At 41.6% G+C, this 23,936-nt stretch overlaps 2 protein-coding genes across 11 annotated transcripts in view; one reads left to right on the top strand and one right to left on the bottom strand.

The window, feature by feature from the left end:
* LOC143785634 (uncharacterized) overlaps positions 1–23,936 on the top strand; it is a 333,320-nt gene that overhangs the window by 50,380 nt on the left and 259,004 nt on the right. For 3 of the 10 annotated variants that reach the window (XR_013218039.1, XR_013218040.1, XR_013218038.1), the window contains exon 3: positions 22,603–22,812. The exons of the other annotated variants lie outside the window; for them this stretch is intronic. The gene's annotated coding sequence lies outside the window, so the exon portion shown is untranslated. The remainder of the gene's footprint in view (positions 1–22,602; positions 22,813–23,936) is intronic. 10 annotated transcript variants of the gene reach the window in all.
* Positions 6,781–23,936, bottom strand: part of NTN3 (netrin 3) — a 66,700-nt gene continuing 49,544 nt past the window's right edge. Inside the window, exons 4-7 of the mRNA XM_077274667.1 lie at positions 22,300–22,449; positions 21,489–21,542; positions 13,270–13,344; positions 6,781–10,047 (exon numbers count right to left, since the gene is read on the bottom strand). Coding sequence (XP_077130782.1) covers positions 9,719–10,047; positions 13,270–13,344; positions 21,489–21,542; positions 22,300–22,449 — 608 coding nt within the window. The 3' untranslated portion in view covers positions 6,781–9,718. The remainder of the gene's footprint in view (positions 10,048–13,269; positions 13,345–21,488; positions 21,543–22,299; positions 22,450–23,936) is intronic.

Here is a 23,936-nt window from a genome sequence, read left to right as displayed (position 1 = left end):
AGATAATGGTTGACCTGCTTTTTATTTTGACTTCCCATACACGTGCACACTCAGCTCAGGGATTTTTCATTGGGAAGAGCCCTTCTCTCCTGTGGTTATCTCCAGGTGCTGAAACCAAAAATGGCATTAGTGTAAAACTGGAACTATTTTTTTAATCGTCTCAAGTAATAATTTTGAATCAATATGTCATTTTTCTGATAAATACAGCAGGGTTTTGGCTATCTTTCACCCCGGCAGGCTGTGCTGCTTAATTCAGTACTGCAGCATGTGAACTCAGCCTAATTGTTAGTGCAGCAATCATCATTACCAAGCCATTGATTGACAGGAAATAATATGTTAACCCCTAGGATCTGCCGTCATTTTTGGCAGCAAAATATTTTTATTTTTAATCCTTGCATTCCAAAAAAGATTTTTTAGGCATAGGTATCTCATTGTATCCAGTGTTATGCATACTGCAAAGTCTCATATCCTATGTGATTCATCTTCAAACTCCAGAATATTAGTGTAGTTTGTAGTTCTACGTGACGAAGCTTCATAGTGTTTCCCCTACCTCCTGCTTGTGATAGGTTTCTCCCTTCCAGCTCTTACAAGCAGGAGGCAGAGAGAGCAATCAGGGCTGTGGAGTCGGTAAGACACAGTTGCGACTCCGACTCCTGGATTTTATCAGGTTCCGACTCAGACGCCTTCATAAATGGCCAATTCATAACAATAAATTTACTGTTGTAAAATATTAGCATCGTGCTTATTCAGTTTCTCACCATCATATAAGTAATCAGACCACTTAGAGAGCAAAAACTATATTTATTAGAATACAATTAGAATATAGCAAATAACTTTTATAAACTTTTATAAACTCTTGTAAGTAAATATGCAATAAACACTGTTATGTAGTTAATAAGAAGAAATCTATAAATTTGTCCTCAGAAAAAGTATTGCCTCTGTCAGATCCTCCTTCATGGATGCCCTCAAATCTGATCTAATTATTTTGAGAGCAGAGAACAACCTCTCTACACTAACTTGGGTTGGTGGCAAAGCAGTAACCACCCGGGCAACATCTCTGACAATGTCAGGATACAGAGGAATCGCTTGTTGCACTGTTATTTTTGATGAACTGTCAAATTTCTCAATTTCTTTTAGTGCACATGAAAAATTCTGCTGAAATGTACTGGCTGTGTTCTTTGATGGGGATGACTCTTCTATGTGGGAACGCTTTGCACTATCCTTGTGATCCAAATATTTTTCGAAATTAAATTCTTCATCAGTTGATGAGGGTGATGATGTGGCAGGACGACCAAATTCTTCTTGTTCCTCCTGACTGTTCTGCAACCCTTTCATCCTTACTGCTATTTCAAACAGAGCTTCTTTTCCTTTAGTTAGCTGTTGATCATCTAGAAGAATCCGATGCATTGGATCTACATAAACAGCTGCCAAAAGAATGTTATTTTGTAATAGTAGCTCCTCTCTCCGTTTCATTGATGTAGCAATGCCACTTGCAATTAACCCTCCTCTTTGGGACAGGTGAAACATCAGGTTCTTCCACTCCTTTAAGAAAATACCTGGAGTTAAGTCCTCTGCTTGTAATTTTTTAGTCACTGTAAATGGGTGCTATAGCAATTTTTCCAGCTCAGTCACCTGATTCCACTGACTTTCATTTAGCGTCAGTTGAGGGTTAGCCATGTCTACAAGAAAGGTTTTCAGTTCAACCAAGCGCTGAATCATTAAGTAAGTACTGCCCCATCGTGTGGCTTGATCAATAATTGCCCCTTTTCCAGCACGTCTCTTCAAAATTGAGTAAACTTTAGGGGTTCTGGCAACAGTAGCCAATTTTCTTACCTTGCCAATCAGTGCAGCAGCATGTCCTTCTTGCAGACTGTCTCTTATAGCCAGCTGTAGCGTATGCACAAGACAGCGCATGTGATGAATGAAAGAACGTTTTGACACAGTTTCAACAAGATCATCTAAACTATCATGTTGCTGTTCATCTGAAGCAACTTCAGATTGCTCCTCAGTTATAATACTGTGTTCCTCTATTTCAAACATTTCTGTGTCTGTGGACCCAGAATGTTCTTCTAGCTGCTGGTCACCATCATTACTCTCATTCATTAGCTTAATAGTACTTATCATATTTGAAGCATTGTCAGTTACGACAGAAAGAACTTGCTCTTTTTTAAGTTCATAGTCTTGCAGAACCTTTTCCACCAAGACCTGGAGAAACTCACTGGTGTGATGAGCTTTGGTGTCTTTTACTGCCAATGTCTTGGTAACTATTTCATTTTTGTCACAAACAAATCAGAGATTGATGGCAAAATAGTTCACTCTGTGATGTGTGCAGGCATCCATTTTAAGAAACAGAAAGCGTCCCTTGAGAGTTTTTTTAAGTTCTTCCTTTTGTTTAAAAGCTTCTTCGATTACTAATTTTCTAATACTCTCTCTCTCTCCAGAGAAACACCAAGCTTGCGGGCCATTTCCCCATTCAGACACATAAAAGCTGGTCGTGAAAATAATGAAATAGGCACACTATCCTTTACAACAAGCTCTATGATCTGTTTTTTTTTTTTAATGCATCTACTGTCATTGTCACAGTAACTTTGTCACTGACAAAATATCTTGCAACTGATGGCTGCAAAGTTCTCTGCTCCTTTGTTTGGCTGGAAGAGCTGGGCACTGGTTCATTGGTTTGGATGCAGTCTTTCTCATCCACTGCTTTCAGTACTTCTGGATGAAAGCGCTGTAAATGTCTCTTTAGATTAGAAGCTCTGGTAGGAGCATTTTTATCTTTGCCTGAATATGCACTGATCTTGGCTTCACAGCATTTGTTTTCGTCTGGATCATTTGTCATACACTGACAGACATAATGTTTTCTATCTTGAGTGATGGTGAAATGTTCAAATACAGCTGATTTAATGTGACGCTTCTTTGACATTCTTAGGTTTTTAATTCTTCATTCACAATCCAAATGACAATTGTTTTTCCTAAAAACAATTGTACAAAATTATTGCCAGGTCGTACAACTGATATAGTGGTCAGTAATACTGTTATTCCTCATGTACTCACAGTTAACTGATGCAAAGTTTGTTGAAAGGATAATACTTCTTACAGTCTTCCTCTTCTGAGTAGCAGCTGTGAGATGCTTGGAAGACGCACACCTAGTAAACATCTAGTCTAGAGGAGGAGCTTTACTACTAAGAATTTGCAACACATTTTCACTTTCAGTTTCATGCATTGTAAGTAGGGGGGTTGGGGCAGCATGAGGTTAACCAAGTATAAGATTAGATAAGGGCAGTGGAGAACAGAGACACACAAGAAGTAAGAAATGTCTCTATCTCCAGCAGAACTGCTTATCACTGTTGTTCATAGTTTGATAGAACATATATATTTGAGTAACCTTTAAAAAATTCATATGAAAGTTCAATTATGAAATATTAATACATTTTTTTTAAAGCTGGAGTCGGTACATTTCTACTGACTCCGACTCCAACCAAAACTAACTCCGACTCCACGACTCTGACTCCACAGCCCTGAGAGCAATGTGAAGTTGCATCTCATAGGATGAACAGTTCTTTATCCAGCACTCACAAGTCAGTAAGGGTAGTTGTACAACTGCAAGTAATCATTTTGTTCCTTTCGCTTGTATATAAGTGGCCTTTATAAAACATAACTGATATCTTCAGCTGTGTGGAGGCTATATACAGTTGTGCTCAAAAGTTTACATACTCCTGCAGAATTTTTGCTTTCTTGGCCTTTCTTCAGAGAATATGAATGATAACACCAAAACCTTTTCTCCACTCATAATTAGTGGTTGGATGAAGCCATTTATTGTCAAACTACTGTGTTTTCTCTTTTTAAATCATAATGACAGCCCAAAACATCCAAATGACCCTGATCAAAAGTTTATATACCCCATTTCTTAATACCGTGTATTTGCCCCCTCTAACGTCAATGACCGCTTGAAGTCTTTTGTGGTAGTTGTGGATGAGGTTCTTTATTTTCTCAGTTGGTAAAGCTGCCCACTCTTCTTGGCAAAAAGCCTCCAGTTCCTGTAAATTCCTGGGCTGTCTAGCATGAACGGTGCGCTTGAGATCTCCCCAGAGTGGCTCAATGATATTGAGGTCAGGAGACTGAGATGGCCACTCCAGAACCTTCACTTTGTTCTGCTGTAGCCAATGACAGATCAACTTGGCCTTGTGTTTTGGATCATTGTCATGTTGGAACACCCAAGAATGTCCCATGCACAGCTTCCGGGATGATGAGTGCAAATTTGCCTCCAGTATTTGCTGATAACGTGCTGCATTCATCTTTCCTTCAACTTTGACCAAGTTTCCTGTGCCTTCGTAGCTCACATATCCCCAAATCATCAGCGATCCACCTCTGTGCTTTACAGTAGGAATGGTGTGCCTTTCATCATAGACCTTGTTGACCTCTCTTCAATTGTAACGTTTATGGTTGTGGCCAAAAAGTTTAATTTTGGTCTCATCACTCCAAATTACCTTGTTCCAGAAGTTTGAGACTTGTCTCTGTGCTGTTTTGCGTATTGTAATCGAGATACTTTGTGACATTTGAGCAGTAATGGCTTTCTTCTGACCACTCGACCATGCAGCCCGTTTTTCTTCAAGTGCCTCCTTATTGTGCATCTTGAAACAGCCACAATGCTAGTTTTCACAGAGTTCTGTATTTCAGGTGATGTAATTTGTGGGTTTTTCTTTGCATCACGAACAATTTTCCTGGCAGTTGTGGATGACATTTTTGTTGGTCTACCTGACCGTGGTTTTGTTTTTACAGAGCCCCTGATTTTTCATTTGTTAATAGCAGTTTGAGCACTGCTGACTGGCATTATCAATTCTTTGGATATCTTTTTGTATCCCCTTTCTATTTAATACAGTTCATCTACCTTTTCCCGTAGATCCGTTGACAATTATTTTGCTTTTCCCATGACTCACAATCCAGAAACGTCAGTGGCTGGATGAAAGATGCAAGGGTCTGTCTGGATCCCAGAAACTCATTCAGCTTTTTATGCACAGACACTGATTACAAGCAAACAGGTCACAGGTGAGGATGTTACCTTTAGTAGCCATTCAAACCCATTTGTGTCAACTTCTGTGCATGTTATTAGGCCAAAATCACCAGGGTACGTGAACTTTTGATCAGGGTCATTTGGATGTTTTGGGTTGTTATTATGATTTTAAAAAGAGAAAACACAGTACTTTGACAATAAATGACTTCACCCAACCACTAACCATGAGTGGATTAAAAGTTTTGGTGTTATCATTCATATTCTCTGAAAAAAGGCCAAGAAAGCAAAAATTCTGCCTGGGTATGTAAACTTTTGAGCACAGCTGTATATTTCTTTATCAATATATAGGAGACCTTTTTTTATTTTTTATTCAGTTTCTTTGGAAGTAATATATTTTATTTTAATTTTTTTTATTTTACATTTATCTTGTACATAGCAAGAGTTTTTGTAGCCTTTTCATTCTTCTTCTTCTTTTTTTTTTTTTTTTTTAATTATATTTCAAAACTTTTTTTTTCTAAATGGCCGACTGCTGCTTTCAATAGCTAAGCTAGAACCCTTCTCTATCACAGTCAATGCCATATGCGTCCAGCCCCCTCACACACAGCTGTAGTCGTATGGCGACACCAAACACTGTCTCGACCGGAAGTGATGCCTCTGGCATCCATGATGCAATGGCTACCAGATAATAAGGGCACTTGGCATAATTGATCCATGTCAGTAAGTCTGACTTCACATGTCCGAGAATCACGGTCCGAGTAATGACGGAGATTTCAATACCAACCTGTAGACTCCTAGCACAAACTCAACCACCTCATGGTGGTCCGGATATACTCAGTTAATAATTTTTGGACATGTTTAACCTGCCTAGCTTATGTAAATTCCAGTTTATGTATTTTCGCATCTGGACATCCCCTTTAAACTTTTCTGTTCCTTTTCTGTTCCTTTTCTTCAATTTTCTAATTTCTTTTACTTTATTTTCTGTGTTACCTTCACCCTGGTAAACCCCTGCCACCCTTTAACTAGTCTAAATATATCAGATACGCTGACACATCACACAGCCATCTGTGAGCCAATTACATCAAAATTATGTTTTCAAAGATCATTTCCAGAATTATTTCAGACACACAAGGAACACATTGCAAACACACACAAAAATATTTCAGGATCACATAAAAGCATTCTTTCCATGGCACAAATTTACTTGACACTCGATATGTAGGAAATAAAGCGAAAGAAAAAAAACATACAAAGAGTCAGGTAAATCTTTTTTCTTTTTATTGAATGTGTTTCCATGTTGGAAAGGTGTTTACAAGTCAGGAGCCTGCTCCTTCGCCACAAAGAAAAAGGAATTTAGGATGTGGTGTAAGTAGATACAGTAATTGCTTCATTGATCAGTCAGAATGTCTAAATAAAATATTCTGGGAAGGGTAGAAAGGGGTAAAGGTTTGGGTGGGCATCAGGACTCACAAGGCACTGTACAGAAGAGGGTGGACAGTAAGGACATTCATACAGAGTCGGGGACCGCCAAACTACAGCTGATATTTGTAAGGTTGCTGCATTCTACTACCAAGTAATCCCCCATATTTAGCAATAATTTGTAAAACTGGTGCTTTTCCCCGTTGCACTATTTTGTAAGTCTGTTTTCAGCAGGTGCAAATTAGAGGAATTCTGAGTCCCTCTAGAGCCTCCTTACCAAAAAAAATGTTTACATTGGTGAAAATGCACCCAATTTTTTTCTCAAATTACGTAGAAATGGGAAGCACCGTACATGGTGCACGTCAAATTTATTATTGGTTTTAGACACTTTTTACACTTAAGCTATAAAGTACATTTTGAAATATGCCGTATAATTCTCAAAATCCATTAAAGAGAGGAAAATATATTGGTGTACAATCATAGATGCCAGCCAATTGAAGGTTTAAGGCCTCAGTCCCATGTTAGTTTTTGTCATACAAGCTCCAACCGTGCTTTTCAGCGATATCACGTATACTTATAATTACAATGGGGCCGTTCACACGTCTGTGATTTTTCGCTGAGAAACGTGTCGAATCAAAATGGACAATGGAAGGCTATGGGCCATCTGAGTGCCGTGCGTTTTTCACAGACTGCTGGGTAGGAAAAGATAAAGAAACTTTTTGTTTGTTTGTTTCTCATCCGTGAAAAAGTTTGACCAAACTGTGATGTTAAAAACTGACACTTTGACCGTGCTTTGATGACACTCGGATTAGAAAAACTAACAAAACACTTATGAAACTCGGGTCGATTTTCTCGTATGAGGAAATTACTGATGTGTGAATGAGGCTTTGCGAAGATTGTCTAAAAGCCGGTTAGTATCCTAATTTTGGGAAAGCTAATGGATCACCACACAAATAGGTATCCTATTTGTACCTGGGTGTAATCGATAGTTTTATTGTAATAGCTGGTAACTTAGAGTAGGTTCGCCACTTTTTCTTTTTTCTAGTTTTGATAAAGTTATCCCCTATTGATAGGATAAGGGACAACTTATTGATTGCTGGAGATCCAACCACTGGGACTCTCACCGATCCCGAAAACTGCCATAAATGTCCAACAGTCTCGAATCGAATGAAGGGAACAGCGGTGCACATCTCTATTCAGTTATCGCGATCAGTGGGACTGCCAACAATAAATAAGTTAGCTCCTGTCCTATCAATAGGGGATAAGTTATATTCTTGGTACAACCCATTTAATATGTGGCAGGTTTGATTGATGGGGTATTCCTATTTCTGGTATGTATGGCATACACATCTCTTTTCGTTCACTACAACTGGAGGTCCAAAAATTACCAAGCAAGCAGTTATCTCTCCATTGGCAGCACATGCTGGATATTCTCAACATAGTCGCAGGTCAACGGGATATGCCATAAATGTCTGATCGATGCAGGTCCAACCTCTTGAACTTATGTCTGTATTGAGAATAGGGTCCCCCCCATTCACCATCCTGGGGGACCAGGTAATGCACAAGTTTGCTCTGTTATTTTTGGACCTCCAGTAGTAGTAAATAAAGATGAACATTCGCCGCCACCTCTCAGTTCACAGGTTCCTTGAGATGGGGATTGGAAAGGTGTGGATATGTCATAGATGCTTGAGAAGGGAACAGCCTTTTATTTCATGACTTCTCCATTATGTAAAAGGGACTACATTCTACATTTACCGCATATATCTGCCATAAATTTTAAGTTCAAATATTAATCAAATTTAATCAGTGCTCTGCCCACCTTTACTCACTGCACATCTCACAAATTGTGAAAAATAGAAGGGGAAGAAAATAAGAATTTTCTCAAATCTTTGTCCAAATAACCAACAGCCAGTTATTTCCATTCTGGCTGCACAGGAGAAATACGCATCAGAGTAGCAAATTGTCTGTTTACGTCCATTTTTAATCTAATTGCCCACTGGATGCGGCACATTTTTCCTGTTTACCAGTTTCCTTAAAATCCATAAAGAACTTTTATTCAGCAGATGAGTTAATGTTGGGATTCCGAAGCAACGGGCACGAAGAAAACATCTGCATTCACCAAATATTCTATACATATGATACACACTAAATAAACAAGTACATAAACGTTCTAACGGTGGTTAAAATCGCAGATATATTACTACAGAACACACATTGTATTACACACCCCGTCACTGCGAGCAGGTCCTGTCTAATGCATGATAATAGAAGATAATATACCGGCTTGTATGTTACACAATTTTGCATATCACAACACTTTTTACACACTCAGAATGAAGTCCTCGGGTCCGTAGGTTTTTCTTTTGTTTTTAATATTTTCGTTAAAAGGCAACATATACCGTGTCGCGCTGTTTGGCAGAGGGAACGTTACTGTACAAAGCTCTGCAAGTCTTCATTGCTAAATACAATCCATACAGTTCCATAGAAAGATCCGCAAGCGATCAGATCAGTTCAAAGGTGCTACAATTTGGGGGGCAAATACTGTAGGTTTTCTATTTTTTTTTTCTTGCCCAGTATAAATTAGCAGCGGCCTTTCATTTTTTTTAATTTATTTATTTTTTACTCTTTCAGAAATTGAGTTTGTCTCCCATTTTGAGAGACACAAGCATTTTGCGATGTGATGTCCCGAGATGATTTTCATTTAAACCTTTTCAAAATTTCTTAGGATTTGAGGATAAAAATCAGTACATGTATTTTTAGAGCTTAGATGTTTTTCCCATTGAAGATCCATCATGATAAAAGAACTAAGAGTCTGTCTTTGGGGAAACAATACAGATCACAAAAAATAAAGTTAAAACCATCTGGTTTTTAGAGTTTAGACACATTATAGGCCTCAGAAATGAGTGACACCAGGTCACAGCTTGAGATCGATCATGGTCCTTCCTAAATCTTTCTGCGTTTTGTCATTAAGACGCAGTTGAGCCCAATAATGGAGATCTGAAGACTGAGATCAGTGTCTAACATACTCGGGGGGTAGCGAGTTGGCTGCCAGGTCATGATCGACATTGGCGCTTTTGTCTCTTGCTTTGGACATTGCAGATCTAATGATGAACTATTAATGTTGTAACCCTATCGGTGGGTGAATCCTTCTGCATAGGTGGATCTTGCCTATGCTGCACTTTTGCTCTCACCTAGACTCTCAATCTCGGGTGAGGCCGACATGTTGGGAGGTTCCAAGCATTGGAAGTTGTATATATATACAGAATTAAAGTTCTCTTCTCAAGGCAACCCTCACGGTTTTACACATTTTCCTTTCTTTTCTTTGCGCTGTAGTTTCCGCAGGCGCCTGGTCCAAGCGTCTCTCCACTGGATCACCATGCTGTTTTTGTCAGCTGTAAGTCCCGGCCTATCTCCTTGACCTTCGCCGCTCCCCATCACTAAGTATCGGCGGCTCAGCAAGATCTTAGGGCATTTGCAGGAGAGATCTTTTATGTGTATCCAGAGAACACTATCTCCACGTTTTACTCGGTCATCTCGACATTTGTAGACTGAAAGTACGTTGACTGTAAACTTCGCCCAGGAACCGACCATCTCCATCTCCAAAACATTCACCTGCACCACTGTCGGAAAAAGATTGAAAGAAAGTTCTCGTTATATATTGTATGGGTAACACAAGCTTGACAGGTTTTCATCTGGGATATGCCATAAATGTCCTTTAGATTGGATCTGTATTGAAAACAGGGCCCGATCAAAGCTTCGCTGTCCGTGGAAAGGTGTCTGTTGTGTGCAAACAATAAAAGTGCATGTGTGGCCACTCTTAATACCCTTCTTGTCACCTATCTAATATTTGTGTTACAGAACTGTCCCGGGTCCGAGCTCTGCTCCCTTCACCCCGGTTTGCTAAACTCATTTGTGCACCACGTCGGGCTGTGCAAGTAGTCCGGCTTGCTAATTTGTGATCATCTACCTGGGCCTATATAAGGCCTACCAAGACACACACCTTTGTCTTGGTATTAAGACTCTTTGTTTTCCTTTTCTCGATTCTCTGGCCACCTGCGGCTGTTCTGGTGTACCAGAATCTGCTACCTGTTCCTGGTCTCCTATCTTCATCCGGCTTCCAGGACCTCTACTACTGTTCCTGGTCCTCCAAAACCTCTGCTACCTGTCTGCGTTCTCCAGGACCTCTGCTACCTTTTCTGGAACTCCTGTCTGTCTGCAGTCTCCTGTACCTCTGCTACCTGTTTCCCGCATGCCTGGTGGCCCATGTGCCAATCCAGACCTTGTGCTTTGAGGATCCACCTCACCTGGTGAGCCTAACAATCTGCCCAATGTATTTTGCCAGTTTATGGGAACCTTTTAACGTCCTACCAGAGAGAGGACAATAGATAGAGAGCATGCACCTTCCACCCATCCAATGACTGTTGCGAGTGACTTGGCCCTTTTCTCAGGATAGATGTGAGTACCCGTTGTTGACCCACAGATATGACAGAAATATCCCAGATAAAACAACCCTTTTAACACATGTAACAACATTTTAGGCATTTACAGATATTTCAGTGTTTTCCCCTAACTTCTTGCAGGTTTTTCTGTGAATATGGCTTGCAGAAATCGAAGCAAATGCACATGTATAGAACAATTTTATGGAATACGTTTTATTTAAAAACAAAACATGAACCCTTTGCCATTGCTTGACGTAGATGACCATTACACCGGGGCGGGGGGGCCTTCATTCATATAGATAATAACCTTGATTTATCATCCCGGCACATAATATCTCTTGTTTGCGCTAAATGAGGTACCAAGCTCTGAGGTTATGGTTTTAGCCCACTACCCCCCACTTTCCAAAAAAGAAAAAAAAGGCTCTATTTATCAGTGGGGGGTCTTTGTCTCTCTGACAGGGACAGCTTGGGGAGGCCTGGTTCAGACTTTCTCGTCTCACAGAGCCATAACGCCTTCTCTATTCTCCGCACGCCAAGAGTCCCTGCCATACATCAATGTGTTGCTTCCCCTCTGCGCTCAGGATGAATGGTCACCGTGTCACACTGATTAGGGGCCATCAGTCTACGTCCAATGGTTGAACAGCCAGGTGATTATTAGCATCTCATTACCATATTGTTCCCTCCCATGGATATTTTTTTTTTTTTAAAGGGGGGGGGGATGCAATATCCTTTTTAACATTCCTGGCAGACAGAGAAAGGGACAGGAATGAAAAGAAATAGGGAGAGGGAAGCGAGTATGTGAAATAGGGAGAGGTGGAATCAGACCGTCCTAGGAATTAAAAGGCCAGAGAGAGTCATCTCTTCTCTCACCCTAATGAGGATACAGTCCTTTTATAACCCGGGGGTCATCTCCCCTCTTTGTGCCTCTCTTAACTCCTCTATGGCCGAACAGTCCTGGAAGGTCAATGCTCCCGGCTGTCAAAGGCCAGTGATGGGAAGAGCACAAATAAAACAAAAAGTAGGGTAAAATGTGGGTTATATAAGAATATGGTATATCTATTTATCCTGGTTGCACATTTTTTTCACTTTTTGAACTTTATATGACCTGAGTACATACAGCACTTAACAAAAACTTTTGGAAACTAGTGCTGTATATAGTGGCACCCTGTACCAAGGACTCGCATTGAGGTCTTTGATTAGTAATCAGTCACTGATCTCAGCCATTCTTACCCCTGAATTGCTCTGGAGCTCTGGCCCATTCTAGCACATTCACTCAGCGTTGTGCTGTCATCTAAATCAATGCGGGGCAAATGTGCAGTACCCTGCCGCCGCTACTATACAGTCGATGGAGCCGTTCTATGCAACTGAGCACTTCCGCTCCGCCTGGCATCGGGAATAGTTTACAGGTGGGTGTGCTGAGGGTCGCATCCCCACCGATCAGATATTGATGACCTATCTAAAGGACAGGCTATCAATGTCATAGTCCTGGACACCCCCTTTACTTCTCTATTGACATTATTCTAGTGGTGCCCATCGGAGAGAAGTATTCCTGAAAGGGTTATTCTCATTGTCATAAACAGGTATCGTCGGATAGGGCTTGTAAGTGCAAAAAAATTTAGCAATTTACTGCTAATTTGCATTTTCAGTCATCTCGAAATATTAATGCTTTTGTTTTCATTTACTTGTTAGCTTGTTAGTTTGGAGACCGGCCACTGCTGCTCGACAGTAGAACATTCTCAGTGCTTACAAGCTCTTTTCTGTTGAGCTTTGCAACTAGAGTTGAACGAATTTTTCAAAATTTGGTTCCTATCGGCGGCGAATATTGTATTTGCAATATTCGCCAAACACAACCGAACGTCATTAGAACCAATGTTAGTGGAAATGACCGAATATGTTCGGAATTGATCATCAAACATAAATTCGGCACAAATAGAGTACCAATATGGCACAGATATGGCAAATTCAGATTCGGCGACCGATTCCAAACATATTCGCTCAACTCTACTTTAAGCACTGTCTGGTGTTACTGGAGCGCCCTGTTACCTCCTAATTCCGGCCAGCTTTAGCAAAGAGCGTACAAACTAGATAGCAGTGGTGGTCAGTCTCCTAGGCAATGAGCTGTAAACAAAAGAAAAGAAAGATGTTTATTTGTCTTGAACGGCTGTGAAATTTTAATAAGCCGTAAATTGCAAAAGTGCTTGTTATTACAAGCTCCATCTGATAATATGCACATCCACGAGTTGGGTGCTGAATACTGATATAGATTTTTGATAGAGACCCGGGCAGTAAGAGCCCATTGTCCCGAACATGAACGGCATGCCTTCGCCTTAGCGCACTTTTCTGATATTGAGCACCATCTTGCCCACAATATACACGTATATATGAACCGAGAATGTTTCTTACCAAAATCTTTCTTGCAGTATTTCTTCAGATTGATTTTATAATTCCCCTTCGGAGGCTTGCAGTACTGTTCACAATCTAAAAAAAATACAGAAGAGGGTTATTCCAATAAGGTTTATAATACAGGTAGGAGAAATATTTCCAAATTCTGCATATTAGGACTATATTACTAGTCTGAATATGGTGGTACGTAGCCTTGTCTGTAGTGAAGGGTGTACGGCTTTGAAGTATTTTGTACAGACGTGCAGCTGTCAGTAGATCCAGGAGGGTTATGGACCAGCAACATACGGAGAACCGGGGGTGGTCTATTCCTTCACGTGCAGCTCCAAAACCATCAATGTATGTGTCCTCCAGATGTAACGGTCCAGTCCATGTACTCGCCTGCACGACTTGCTGATATGAGCCGACGCTTATTGTTTTTTGTGCCATTACTTTGTTTAATATTTAATTTGCTTTGGGAGTGATAGAAATACAAAACAAAAACTAAAAAAAAAACAGAAGCTCCCCCCCTCACACCCTATAAAAAGCCTTGGGTCTAAGCCAGGGTGAAAAGGCCATCTGTTGTAGGGTGGAGGGCATACAGTGTGCCAGGGACCCGTGCCAGGGTGACATTAGGATTCCTGTCACATGCCATGCTAGCGCTGGGCACAGGCAGGTACAGCTTGTCATGTAAAGAGCTGCAACTGGATCACCTGGTATATAATGCCGATTAGAAACACTAATTATTTAATTCATGGAAAGAGATTTATTAAAGGGGATATAAAGCTGGTAAAAAAAAGACAAAATCTGAAAAGGATGAAGATCGGAGAATTCTTTTTAGGAATTACGTAATTCTTCCTTTGTCACGTGGCATCACAAATGAGCTTAATGTCATGTTCAGACCTCTCCACCAGGGCGGCGACACCGGCTCTACGATGATGCAAGCAAAGGCAGCTGTACCTCTGCAATGTCGGGGGAGCGCAGTTACATAGAAGCTGGTCTTATTAACAACCTGGCCGGCTTCAAAGCTGCGCTACTTGCCTAGGATACTGGCCATCGCTGATAAGCCTGCAGAAGTGGCCAACAACAAAGGCAACAAGCAGTAAACTATAGAAGAAAACATTCCTGAGAACTGATAAGATTTTTAATAAAAAAAAAAAAGTATGTATTGAGAAATAGCAATATACTATATTCCTGCAGAATGTGTACGACAGACTTTTCAGTGAGTGTAGGATTTTGGCAGGGAAAAGTTAAGTCCAGTAATCTGGATTCGGTTCTGGTCCGTGGCAGGATCTCCCCAGATCCCAGCCTCATAGCGTTCATTCAGATAGAGAGGAAATCAGCTTATGAACGACAAGCCCCATTATATACCTAACCTCCTTCTTAGCTCATAATCCAATTACTGTGTGGCCAAAAATAATCTAGATAACCTTGATAATTCCGTAGTGCCGGCCTGACACCTATGTACAGTAGCCATGTATCGGACTAACCCTGAACTGACTCTAAAAGTGGCGACATTTCATGTGATACAACCAGTACGGAGCCTTTCTGATTGTGTAACATTTATTTGCCGCTATCACAAGGCATGAAATTACTGGGAAAGGACGTTTTTGAGCAGTAGCCAAAAAAGTGCATCATTACAATTATTCAGATTCGATTTTTGGACACTAAATAAGTATTAAATATTACTTCTCAGCACTGGTAATGGTTGCCATCTAAAAATGCAAGGAAACTATAGTGGCAAGTCTTCAGTAAGTTCTTTCAAGGACCATTTGGTGGATAAAGGAGATCTGGTATCGTCTTGTGGTACAAAAGTGGGGGCAGCAATAGAAAGAGCTGACACTTACTGTGCCGATAGGGGCAGGGGTTGAGGTTTGGGTATAGGGTGCCTACCAAGATACACGCCAACTGTAGTTTCTGCCTGTTGGCGCTGTCTTCCGGCAGAGGGCTCTATCCTCCATATATTTTGGGGAATGTCCTATCCTGCTGTTCTGGAAAGGAGTATGCAGAATTATGTCCACATTTATGGACTTGGCTATCCCTTTTTCACAGCACACCGCCACGACATTCCCCGGAAGACCTCCTGCCGCTCTGTTTTGCGCCATCTTGGTAAAGCCGCAAGATCGTCAGTCCCAGCGCCTTCAAGATGACAGGAACTTCCTACACTCAAATTGTGGCTTCAGAGAATACAATATTTACATCAATTGAAGACCATGGGAGAGAAGCAGGATGAAGACACAGCTGTATGACTTCGGGTTGATGAAGCTGCACACACACCAGGGATTACGGGTGCCACTTCGAAAGAAAAAGAATCTGTATGTCCATAGAAAAGAAAGCAGATTGGCACATACCGTCCCGTGCAACAAAATCCTTTATTGTGGCATCATCATACCAACAGCAGGCAGATAAAATAGTGGGGCAAATACAGACGATCGTCGTTTGTATTTGTTCCACTGTTTTATCTGCCTGCTGTTGGTATGATGATGCCACAATAAAGGATTTTGTTGCACGGGACGGTATGTGCCAATCTGCTTTCATTTCTATGGACATCAATTGAAGATCTTACTCCCCATATTAACAACCGTGATGACGTATTCTGCCACGTCTTTCAGACAAGTTTTCTTTCATTTAGGACTTGTATAACTTATATTAAAGGTTATCGGGTCGGCCCAATGTAATGGACATAAATGTCTTCCTCTATGATCAGTGCTATGACTGTTGCGGCAGATCAGCAGCTGATACATTTATTTTGCAGACCTGGAGTCAGTTCGGACGAGGGACATCATGATCTTCTGCTTGGCGTTTGCGCATTCTCCCCGTGTTTTTGTGGGTTTCATCTTATCCATTACTAACAAATTATTTCTGAATTGAAATTGTGAGCTTCATTGGGGAGAGGGAACGATGTGGGTGATGGCAATCTCTGTACACCGGTACGGAATGTGTTGGTGTTATAGTTAGATGAAGAAAAAAAAAGTCATTTTTGTCTTGTTATTTTCTGGAAAGTCTCCTTCAGTCAGGACTGTGCCAAGACGCAGGTTGCTTCCCCCTCTTCTTGGTATGTTACTGCACCCTTGCTGAGATTTTGACTTTTACTTTATAGCTAGTTCTAGCTTCACTTTCCTGCGTTGACCAAGGGGTTAACAGTATCATTATTTCCGCTGGGAGATTTTGTTTCAGAAAATGAGGGGAGAACTTCTCAAAAATGTCAACGCAAACAGAGCCGAACAGGCCTCCACCCTGACTGCAGGACGGAGGAGGGGGAGCGGACCCCTCTCGGAGGTAGATGGAACCGTGATCCTGGGCTGATGCCTCACCTTGACGCCGTATTGCTGCATCAGCCGCATCTGCTTTATAGGTTGTGTATGAGAATGATCTTTAAAAGGGGTTGTGTAACTAAAGGTACGGACAGCATGTCACCGATCGTTGGGGTCTGACTGATGGTGCAATTGCTTTATTCAGTCATCCATCCAATTCTGCCCCTTTTAGAGATTAGTGGGGTCACAGCTGTAGGACCACCACCAGTTTTACATTGTTGGCATATTCTTGCAAGGCAGCCCTATATTGAGCGTTCGTTTTAGTATTCGCTCTTTTTTTATTATTCATGAAAAATGTAATTATTACAACTAGAAGAGGGAAATTTAGTAAAAAAAAATTTAGTAAGAAAATGATCCCAATAAATGATCATGGAGTGAATGCTGGAGACCTGAGTACTGAGGAGTGCTGCATACTGGTGGTATCTGTCATGGTGGTCTTCGGTCGCTGTGCTAAGTAAAAAGGAGTGAGCATTCAAGAAGTTTTGCTATGCTGATATCTGAGAGCTGGATATTTCTGTATTGCTAGAAATCGTACATTATGGAGGAAAGACCCTATACATACACATAATTACAGTGGAAGCTCGCAGAAGGCCTGGTAGTGATGGGGTTAACTTATCCCGACCACAAGAATGTTCTGTGTAAGATTTCTGACCAGCAGCCACTTCCCCTCCCTGATCCTCAGACCGATCATGAGAGAGCAATGGGTACACGGTACTCCAGCATCCAACCACACGTGGGCCGTGACTACCCCACAGACCCACTAGTGCTTTTCTTAACCCTTCAGCACCAGACGTCTAAATCAGTATACCCACTTGTACTGCTCCAATAAAAACTTGGGCACAATGCAAAAAGAAAATGTCCCTACTATGATGTCACATACCGTTGTTATTCTAAAAGGCCCTTTTCACGCTGCTCATGTACACAGATCGTTTTCGGTCCATGTACCTCTTGGTCTCTGCCTATGAAGCAGTTATCTCAGGAGAGTAAATTCGGAGGTCAGTCCAGGTTTTTCGATGCAAGAACAGATGTTTGAAACTGGCCTAAGAAGGATGGGGCAGCTGTATGTCAATATGCCTAATCCTTTTGTTCTAAAGCCGCTATCAGAAGTGTCAAAAAGCAGATTATTTGCCTCTGTCTATTTGGAACACATGCATGCTCTGTAGAGGCGTGCGTGCATTTTTATCGGGGGTTCAAGAAGAAAAAATGTTGAACCTACTTCTATCTTCAGTGTATGGTCACCTTTAACCCCTTCATGACCGTGGGATTTTTCGTTTTTCCGTGTTCGTTTTTCACTCCCCTCCTTCCCAGAGCCATAACTTTTTTATTTTTCTGTCAATTTGGCCATGTGAGGACTTATTTTTTGCGGGACGAGTTGTACTTTTGAACGACATCATTGGTTTTACCATGTCGTGTACTAGAAAACGGGAAAAAAATTCCAAGTGCGGTGAAATTGCAAAAAAAAGTGCAATCCCAGACTTGTTTTTTGCTTGGCTTTTTTGCTAGGTTCACTAAATGCTAAAACTGACCTGCCATTATGATTCTCCAGGTCATTACGAGTTCATAGACACCTAACATGACTAGGTTATTTTTTACCTAAGGGCTCATTTCCACATGCGAGGCACACGTCCGTATCTCGCATGTGGAAACCAAGCTGTGGAGCCGGCACTCCAGAGCGGAGCGTGCGGCCGCATAGGAACACATGGAGCTGCACAGCTCCGCTCCAAAGTGCCGGCGCCAGAGCTTGGTTTCCACATGCGAGATACGGACGTGTGCCTCGCATGTGGAAATGAGCCCTAAGTGGTGAAAAAAAATTCCAAACTTTGCTAAAAAAAAAAATAAAAAAAAAAAATAAATTGCACCATTTTCCGATACTCGTAGCGTCTCCATTTTTCATGATCCGGGGTCGGTTGAGGGCTTATTTTTTTGCGTGCCGAGCTGGCGTTTTTAATGATTCCAATTCGGTGCAAATACGTTCTTTTGATCGCCCGTTATTGCATTTTAATGCAATGTCGCGGCGACCAAAAAAACGTAATTCTGGCGTTTCGATTTTTTTTCTCGTTACGCCGTTTAGCGATCAGGTTAATGCTTTTTTTTATTGATAGATCGGGCGATTCTGAACGTGGCGATACCAAATATGTGTAGATTTGATTTTTTTTTATTGATTTATTTTGATTGGGGCGAAAGGGGGGTGATTTAAACTTTTATATTTTTTTTATTTTTTTCACTTTTTTTTTAACTTTTGCCATGCTTCAATAGCCTCCATGGGAGGCTAGAAGCAGGCACAGCACGATCGCCTCTGCTACATAGCAGCGATCTGCTGTTCGCTGCTATGTAGTAGAAAATCAGGTGTGCTGTGAGCGCCGACCACAGGGTGGCGCTCACCGCTACCGGCGATCAGTAACCATAGAGGTCTCAAGGACCTCTATGGTTACAATGGAGAAGCATCGCCGACCTCCGATCATGTGACGGGGGTCGGCGATGCCGTCATTTCCGGCAGCCCGGCCGGATGCGGTAGTTAAATGCCGATGTCTGCGTTTGACAGCGGCATTTAACTAGTTAATAGCGGCGGGTGAATCGCGATTTCACCCGCCGCTATTGCGGGCACATGTCAGCTGTTCAAAACAGCTGACATGTCCCGGCTTTGATGTGGGCTCACCGCGGAGCCCTGCATCAAAGCAGGAGAGCTGACATCGGATGTACTATCCCGTCCGATGTCAGTAAGGGGTTAAAGGGCATCCGTCAGTAAGATGAACCCTCCTAAGGCGTCTGCATGGGCAATGTAGGTCATAGGAAGCTGAATAAAATGATACCTTGATATCTGCGATCTGATGTCTTATTCCAGAGAAATCCACCTTTTTCTTAATATGTAAATGAGCTGTTAAGATCTATGCTGCTCAGGTCTTTGTTGATTGGCAGCAATGGTGTTGTTCCATTGAAAGCGCTGCAGACAATCACTGAGCTCAGCACGGTATATCTGCTGATGTAGGTGGCATGAGCCGCTGAGCCCAGCGATGGGTTGCAACGGAAACAAAACGCCGCTGCAGCTAATCAACAAAAACTGGAGAGGCATCACTGGACCCAGGGAAGGTGAGTAAGGGATTATTTTGCCATTTTTTAGCAGCTGCTTAGTGTTATAGATATACGCGTATACGGCCTGTATAGAGCACCATTCACACTACAGATACGTGTAGTGCACCATGCCAGCTTACAACTTATCATTGATGTCCACACTATTAGACCAGTTGAGCTGCAAAGCACTACATAAGTGACAAATGCCCCTGTTCCACCACCAATACTGGTATTGCACATTGATTGTTTTTCTTGTGGAGATTTCAATATATTGTTTTTTGGGGGAGAATTATTTACTTGACACTCCATACTACAATAGGTCACTTACTTGGCCATTGACATTCACAGTATAAATCCATACATTATTTGTGAGCGGTACATAATCTCTTGTATCCCTAGTTCCCATTTAAAAGTGTGTGTTTTATACTCTGCAATTGATATATAATATTATATCAGCAGGTTTTATGTAATCTGAGAGCAGCATCATGTAGAGGCAGAGATCCTGATTCCAGTGGTGTATCACTTACCGGGCTGCTTGCTGTCATTTTGATACAATGCCTGCTTCCTCTGCTGCAGATCTAGCAGAGCGCTGAAAGCTGAGTCCTGTATAACCCCGCCCACATCACTGATTGGCTGCTCTGTGTCCACTGTATATTGACAGTAAGCTGCCAATCAGTGGTGGGGGGCGGGGTTACACAGAGCAGGAGGATATATGGCCTGTGACACCTAGTCCTGTAGCGATAATATCCTGCTGATAAAACATTGATTTTAATTAAACAGCAACACAAATCCTAGTAAGAGACACATCGCTGGAAATCAGGCTCTCAGCCCCTCATAGTAAAAATCTGCTGACCATTTCCGTTTAAAAGGGTATTCCAGTCTGCAAAAATTATCACCTACATAATAAATAATAATAATAAAAATTATTATTATTACCTATCGTCAGTGCAATAGATGCAGGATACATGCTCAACTGGCTGCTATTCTCAAGTCCTCCTCGCTGCAGTCTTGTGTCCAGGGGAGAACTAGAAGAAGACAGTGGACATCAGACCCCAATTTTGGGAATAATAGGGAGTCCCACTATGATCTAAAAATTATAGCCTATACATTGATCATTATTGTAGATTGGAATACCCCTTTAAATATATGGCAATGAGCTGCAATACCATAAATCTGAGTGGTGCCGTTTCTGGACCCATTTTTTTTTATAATTGCTTACATCCCTATTTTCCTTCCTTCTTCATCCTCCACTATGGTAAATTCAGCCCATCATGTTTTAATCTGTGCATCGTTTCTGTTTTCCCACTCTTTTTTACGATTGTCCTCGCTGACTTATTTTTTTTGATTATCCCTTTCTGCCGCCCCTGAACTTTCTCCCCTTCAATCTCCTGGATTTCTGCAGCTTGGTAAATACATCACTGTCATAACTGTCCTCACATGACTGATGCAGGGAATAATGCAAAACTTCTGCAAAATCCCTGTAAGATGACTATTGTTTTCCTTCTTCTGACATTTAGTCACCCTCCCCTTGAACTAAGTGTCCTTTCCTTCCTTCTTCATTTCTAGTTTTTATTATATTTGGGAGAGGGGCCAGGACGAGTTAACCCATTGCTTTGCATGCTCCCACCCCCTGCGGCCTGGCATATTCTCTGGCGATGAGCCTGGAAAACTTGTCTCTGAACAGCTTGTCTCGAAAAGCAGGGAAAAATTCCCAGTGTTTTGATGCACTCTTTAAACGTCTGGCATCCACCATTTTCCTCCCAACAAGATGAACTGGCAACAACGCTAATTTGATTTACTTTTGGGTCACTATCTAGAATACCGCCCCAACTTCTTTATCCTGCAGATTGTAAGACTTACCAGCTGGCTCCTCTGTGCTAGTGAGGGCTGGAGTAGGGACCACTGCCGGGATTTCTGAAAGGTGAGAAAAAAATAAGGAAAGATGACATTTATTGATGCAATGTGAGAAGATGAAATGCTGCAAAAATCAGAGTCCATACAGTCAGGTATTAGGAGTAAAACCCTAGAGGAACAGTGCAAAGTCATTTTCTGAAATGTTATCCTAAACCGCAATCCTGGTAGTAGTAAAAGAAAAAAAACTCAGAATATTGCCCGGTATAGGAAATTATTAGCTGTAAGTTGTCAGTCAATGGTGAACAACCTTCAGAAATCTATCAAGTGTAAATTCCATAGAAGATGGGGAGGAGGGAGATGCTGCTGCAGCCTCCTGCTCAGATTTTCATATAAGAGAGGAGGGATGAGACTGAAGGTAAAGAGTTCAGCTTTTATATCACCCTGGAAGAACCCACACAACAAGCAGGAAGAAAAAAGACCCGAAATCTGTAGGTTACGCACAACATTTATTGACGCATTACATCTTTAAACTGAATGGAATTTTCTTGTTTTATGTTTTTTTTTAAACTTTAGGTACAAAATCCATAGTGGAAATAAGGCAGAATAACATTTACATTTAGCATGTGAAGGGAACCGCTCTGGGGGCACTTTGTAGCCCCGTGTATAGTGCTAGGAATGGCATCACAACACTTCAGCCCCTTCATTCTCAGAACCAGTGTAGGTTCCAGAGGTCAGACCAATTATATGGCAGTATGCCATCACTTTACAAGATAGGAGTTCCCCTTTATTAAAGAAACTGTTCCTTTAAGCTACTTACTGATGCATGGAGCAATAGGGGATCGGCTTTGTTGATATCCCTTGGCGCATCGATTACATGTTAGACCAGTGACACCATCTTTACACGGGCATTGTCCGGTTGTCTGGTTGCAGGTCTTTCCTGCTGCCCCAACTGGATGACAGTCACAGGCTGGAAGAGAAGAAACAATAAAGCCAATGACTACTCATAATAAATCAAATCTCCTAAGAAAAATAATTTATGAAGAGATGGCTTTATCCTAGGCAAAAATAGTTGGGTGCATCGGCCCTCACTTAAAGGGTTCATCACATTTTTTGTTTTCAGGAGCACACCTCTTCACTGGTTTCTTGCTTGCTGGGGAAGGCAGTACTCCAGATAATTGACAGTTGTTCAGATCAGCAACATGGTTGCACCGCAGGCATCTTTGCCTGGGCATCATCAGGAAAGGGCAGCTTCAGAGGTTTACCCAAGAGCTCTCCTTGCCTAGGAGACCCACTACTTCTGATAGCCTGCACAGGTGGCCGGTAACCTACGGTAAGTAACGAACTATAGCACTAAAGATCCATCTATTTTTGAAAATAATAAGAAGTGCAGAGAACCCCTTTAATAATGCTTGAGTTCTTCCCACCCTGGGCCCAGTCCCATCTTCGCATTTCCTAGCTTTACCTCCAGGCATAATTGTACTGAAAAAAAGGATGGTTAGAGATGTTCTGACAGTTCATAGATTTTACCACAAGTGATTTCCCTTGAAATTTTCTATGGTGTTGAAATGCCAAAATATTTTCTGTGTTCCTTTAATGATAACCCTTCTGTGTGTTTCCATTAGATAAGTCCTTAAATATAGATTTGAAACCACTACAAGGCTTCCATAAACCATAAAACATGCTGGGAATATTAACGAGACAACCTGCTCCAATACCCAGGCGTTGGACGGGTAGTGGATGATGGGGGGGTATTCATTCTTGAATGATGAAATTATATCCTCACTATATGAGGTGGGGGTGGTAAAATGTAGTTGTAGGGAATTTCACCCTTCTCCATCATTAATATACCAGGTATATGAAGAGGAAGAGAGCCTAATGAAGGGACTCGTGGGATCCATCCCACAAGGAGAAGGTAGCACGTATGAGACATCAGCCAGCTCCTTTATTGCAAAGCTATAATTTTGTAATGAGTTAATAGAGCTGCGGTTGCAGTTTCTTGTTCCAGTGGGCGTCTTCCCAGTTATTAAAGGAGCTTAGCTCAGCGACCGATAATTGAACAATAGCAATAACATTGTCCTTTCTGTCTGTGGGATTTAACCTCTGACACTTTGCAGTTGGGCTTTAAGAAAAATATCTGCCTTTATGGTCCAGAAATTATCACATGAAGACAATCATAGTCCGTGTTCCTTGTTAGGGCATATGGACGTCATAGAGCAGCGTCCCCTTTCAGGCCAGAAAGCAGTTGTATGTAGCAGGCAACTTGTATCAGTTGAAAGAAGTGTGATCATGCACAATCCCGGTCCCGTGACCGTTCAGTGCCCTTGCCACCCCCACACCTCCCAAAATTGCCAATGGGTTGCCATAGGATCAGGGAGCTTACTTAGAGGGATTGTCCATACTTTGAATGCAATCTGCAGTCACCCCATTTGACTGCAGACTTGTGAATCCTCAGAG

This window comes from Ranitomeya variabilis, chromosome 7 (assembly GCF_051348905.1).
Source record: "Ranitomeya variabilis isolate aRanVar5 chromosome 7, aRanVar5.hap1, whole genome shotgun sequence".
NCBI classification, from domain to species: domain Eukaryota; kingdom Metazoa; phylum Chordata; class Amphibia; order Anura; family Dendrobatidae; genus Ranitomeya; species Ranitomeya variabilis.
Note: the sequence above shows the minus strand (reverse complement) of the source record. Positions and strands in the feature narration are given on the sequence as shown.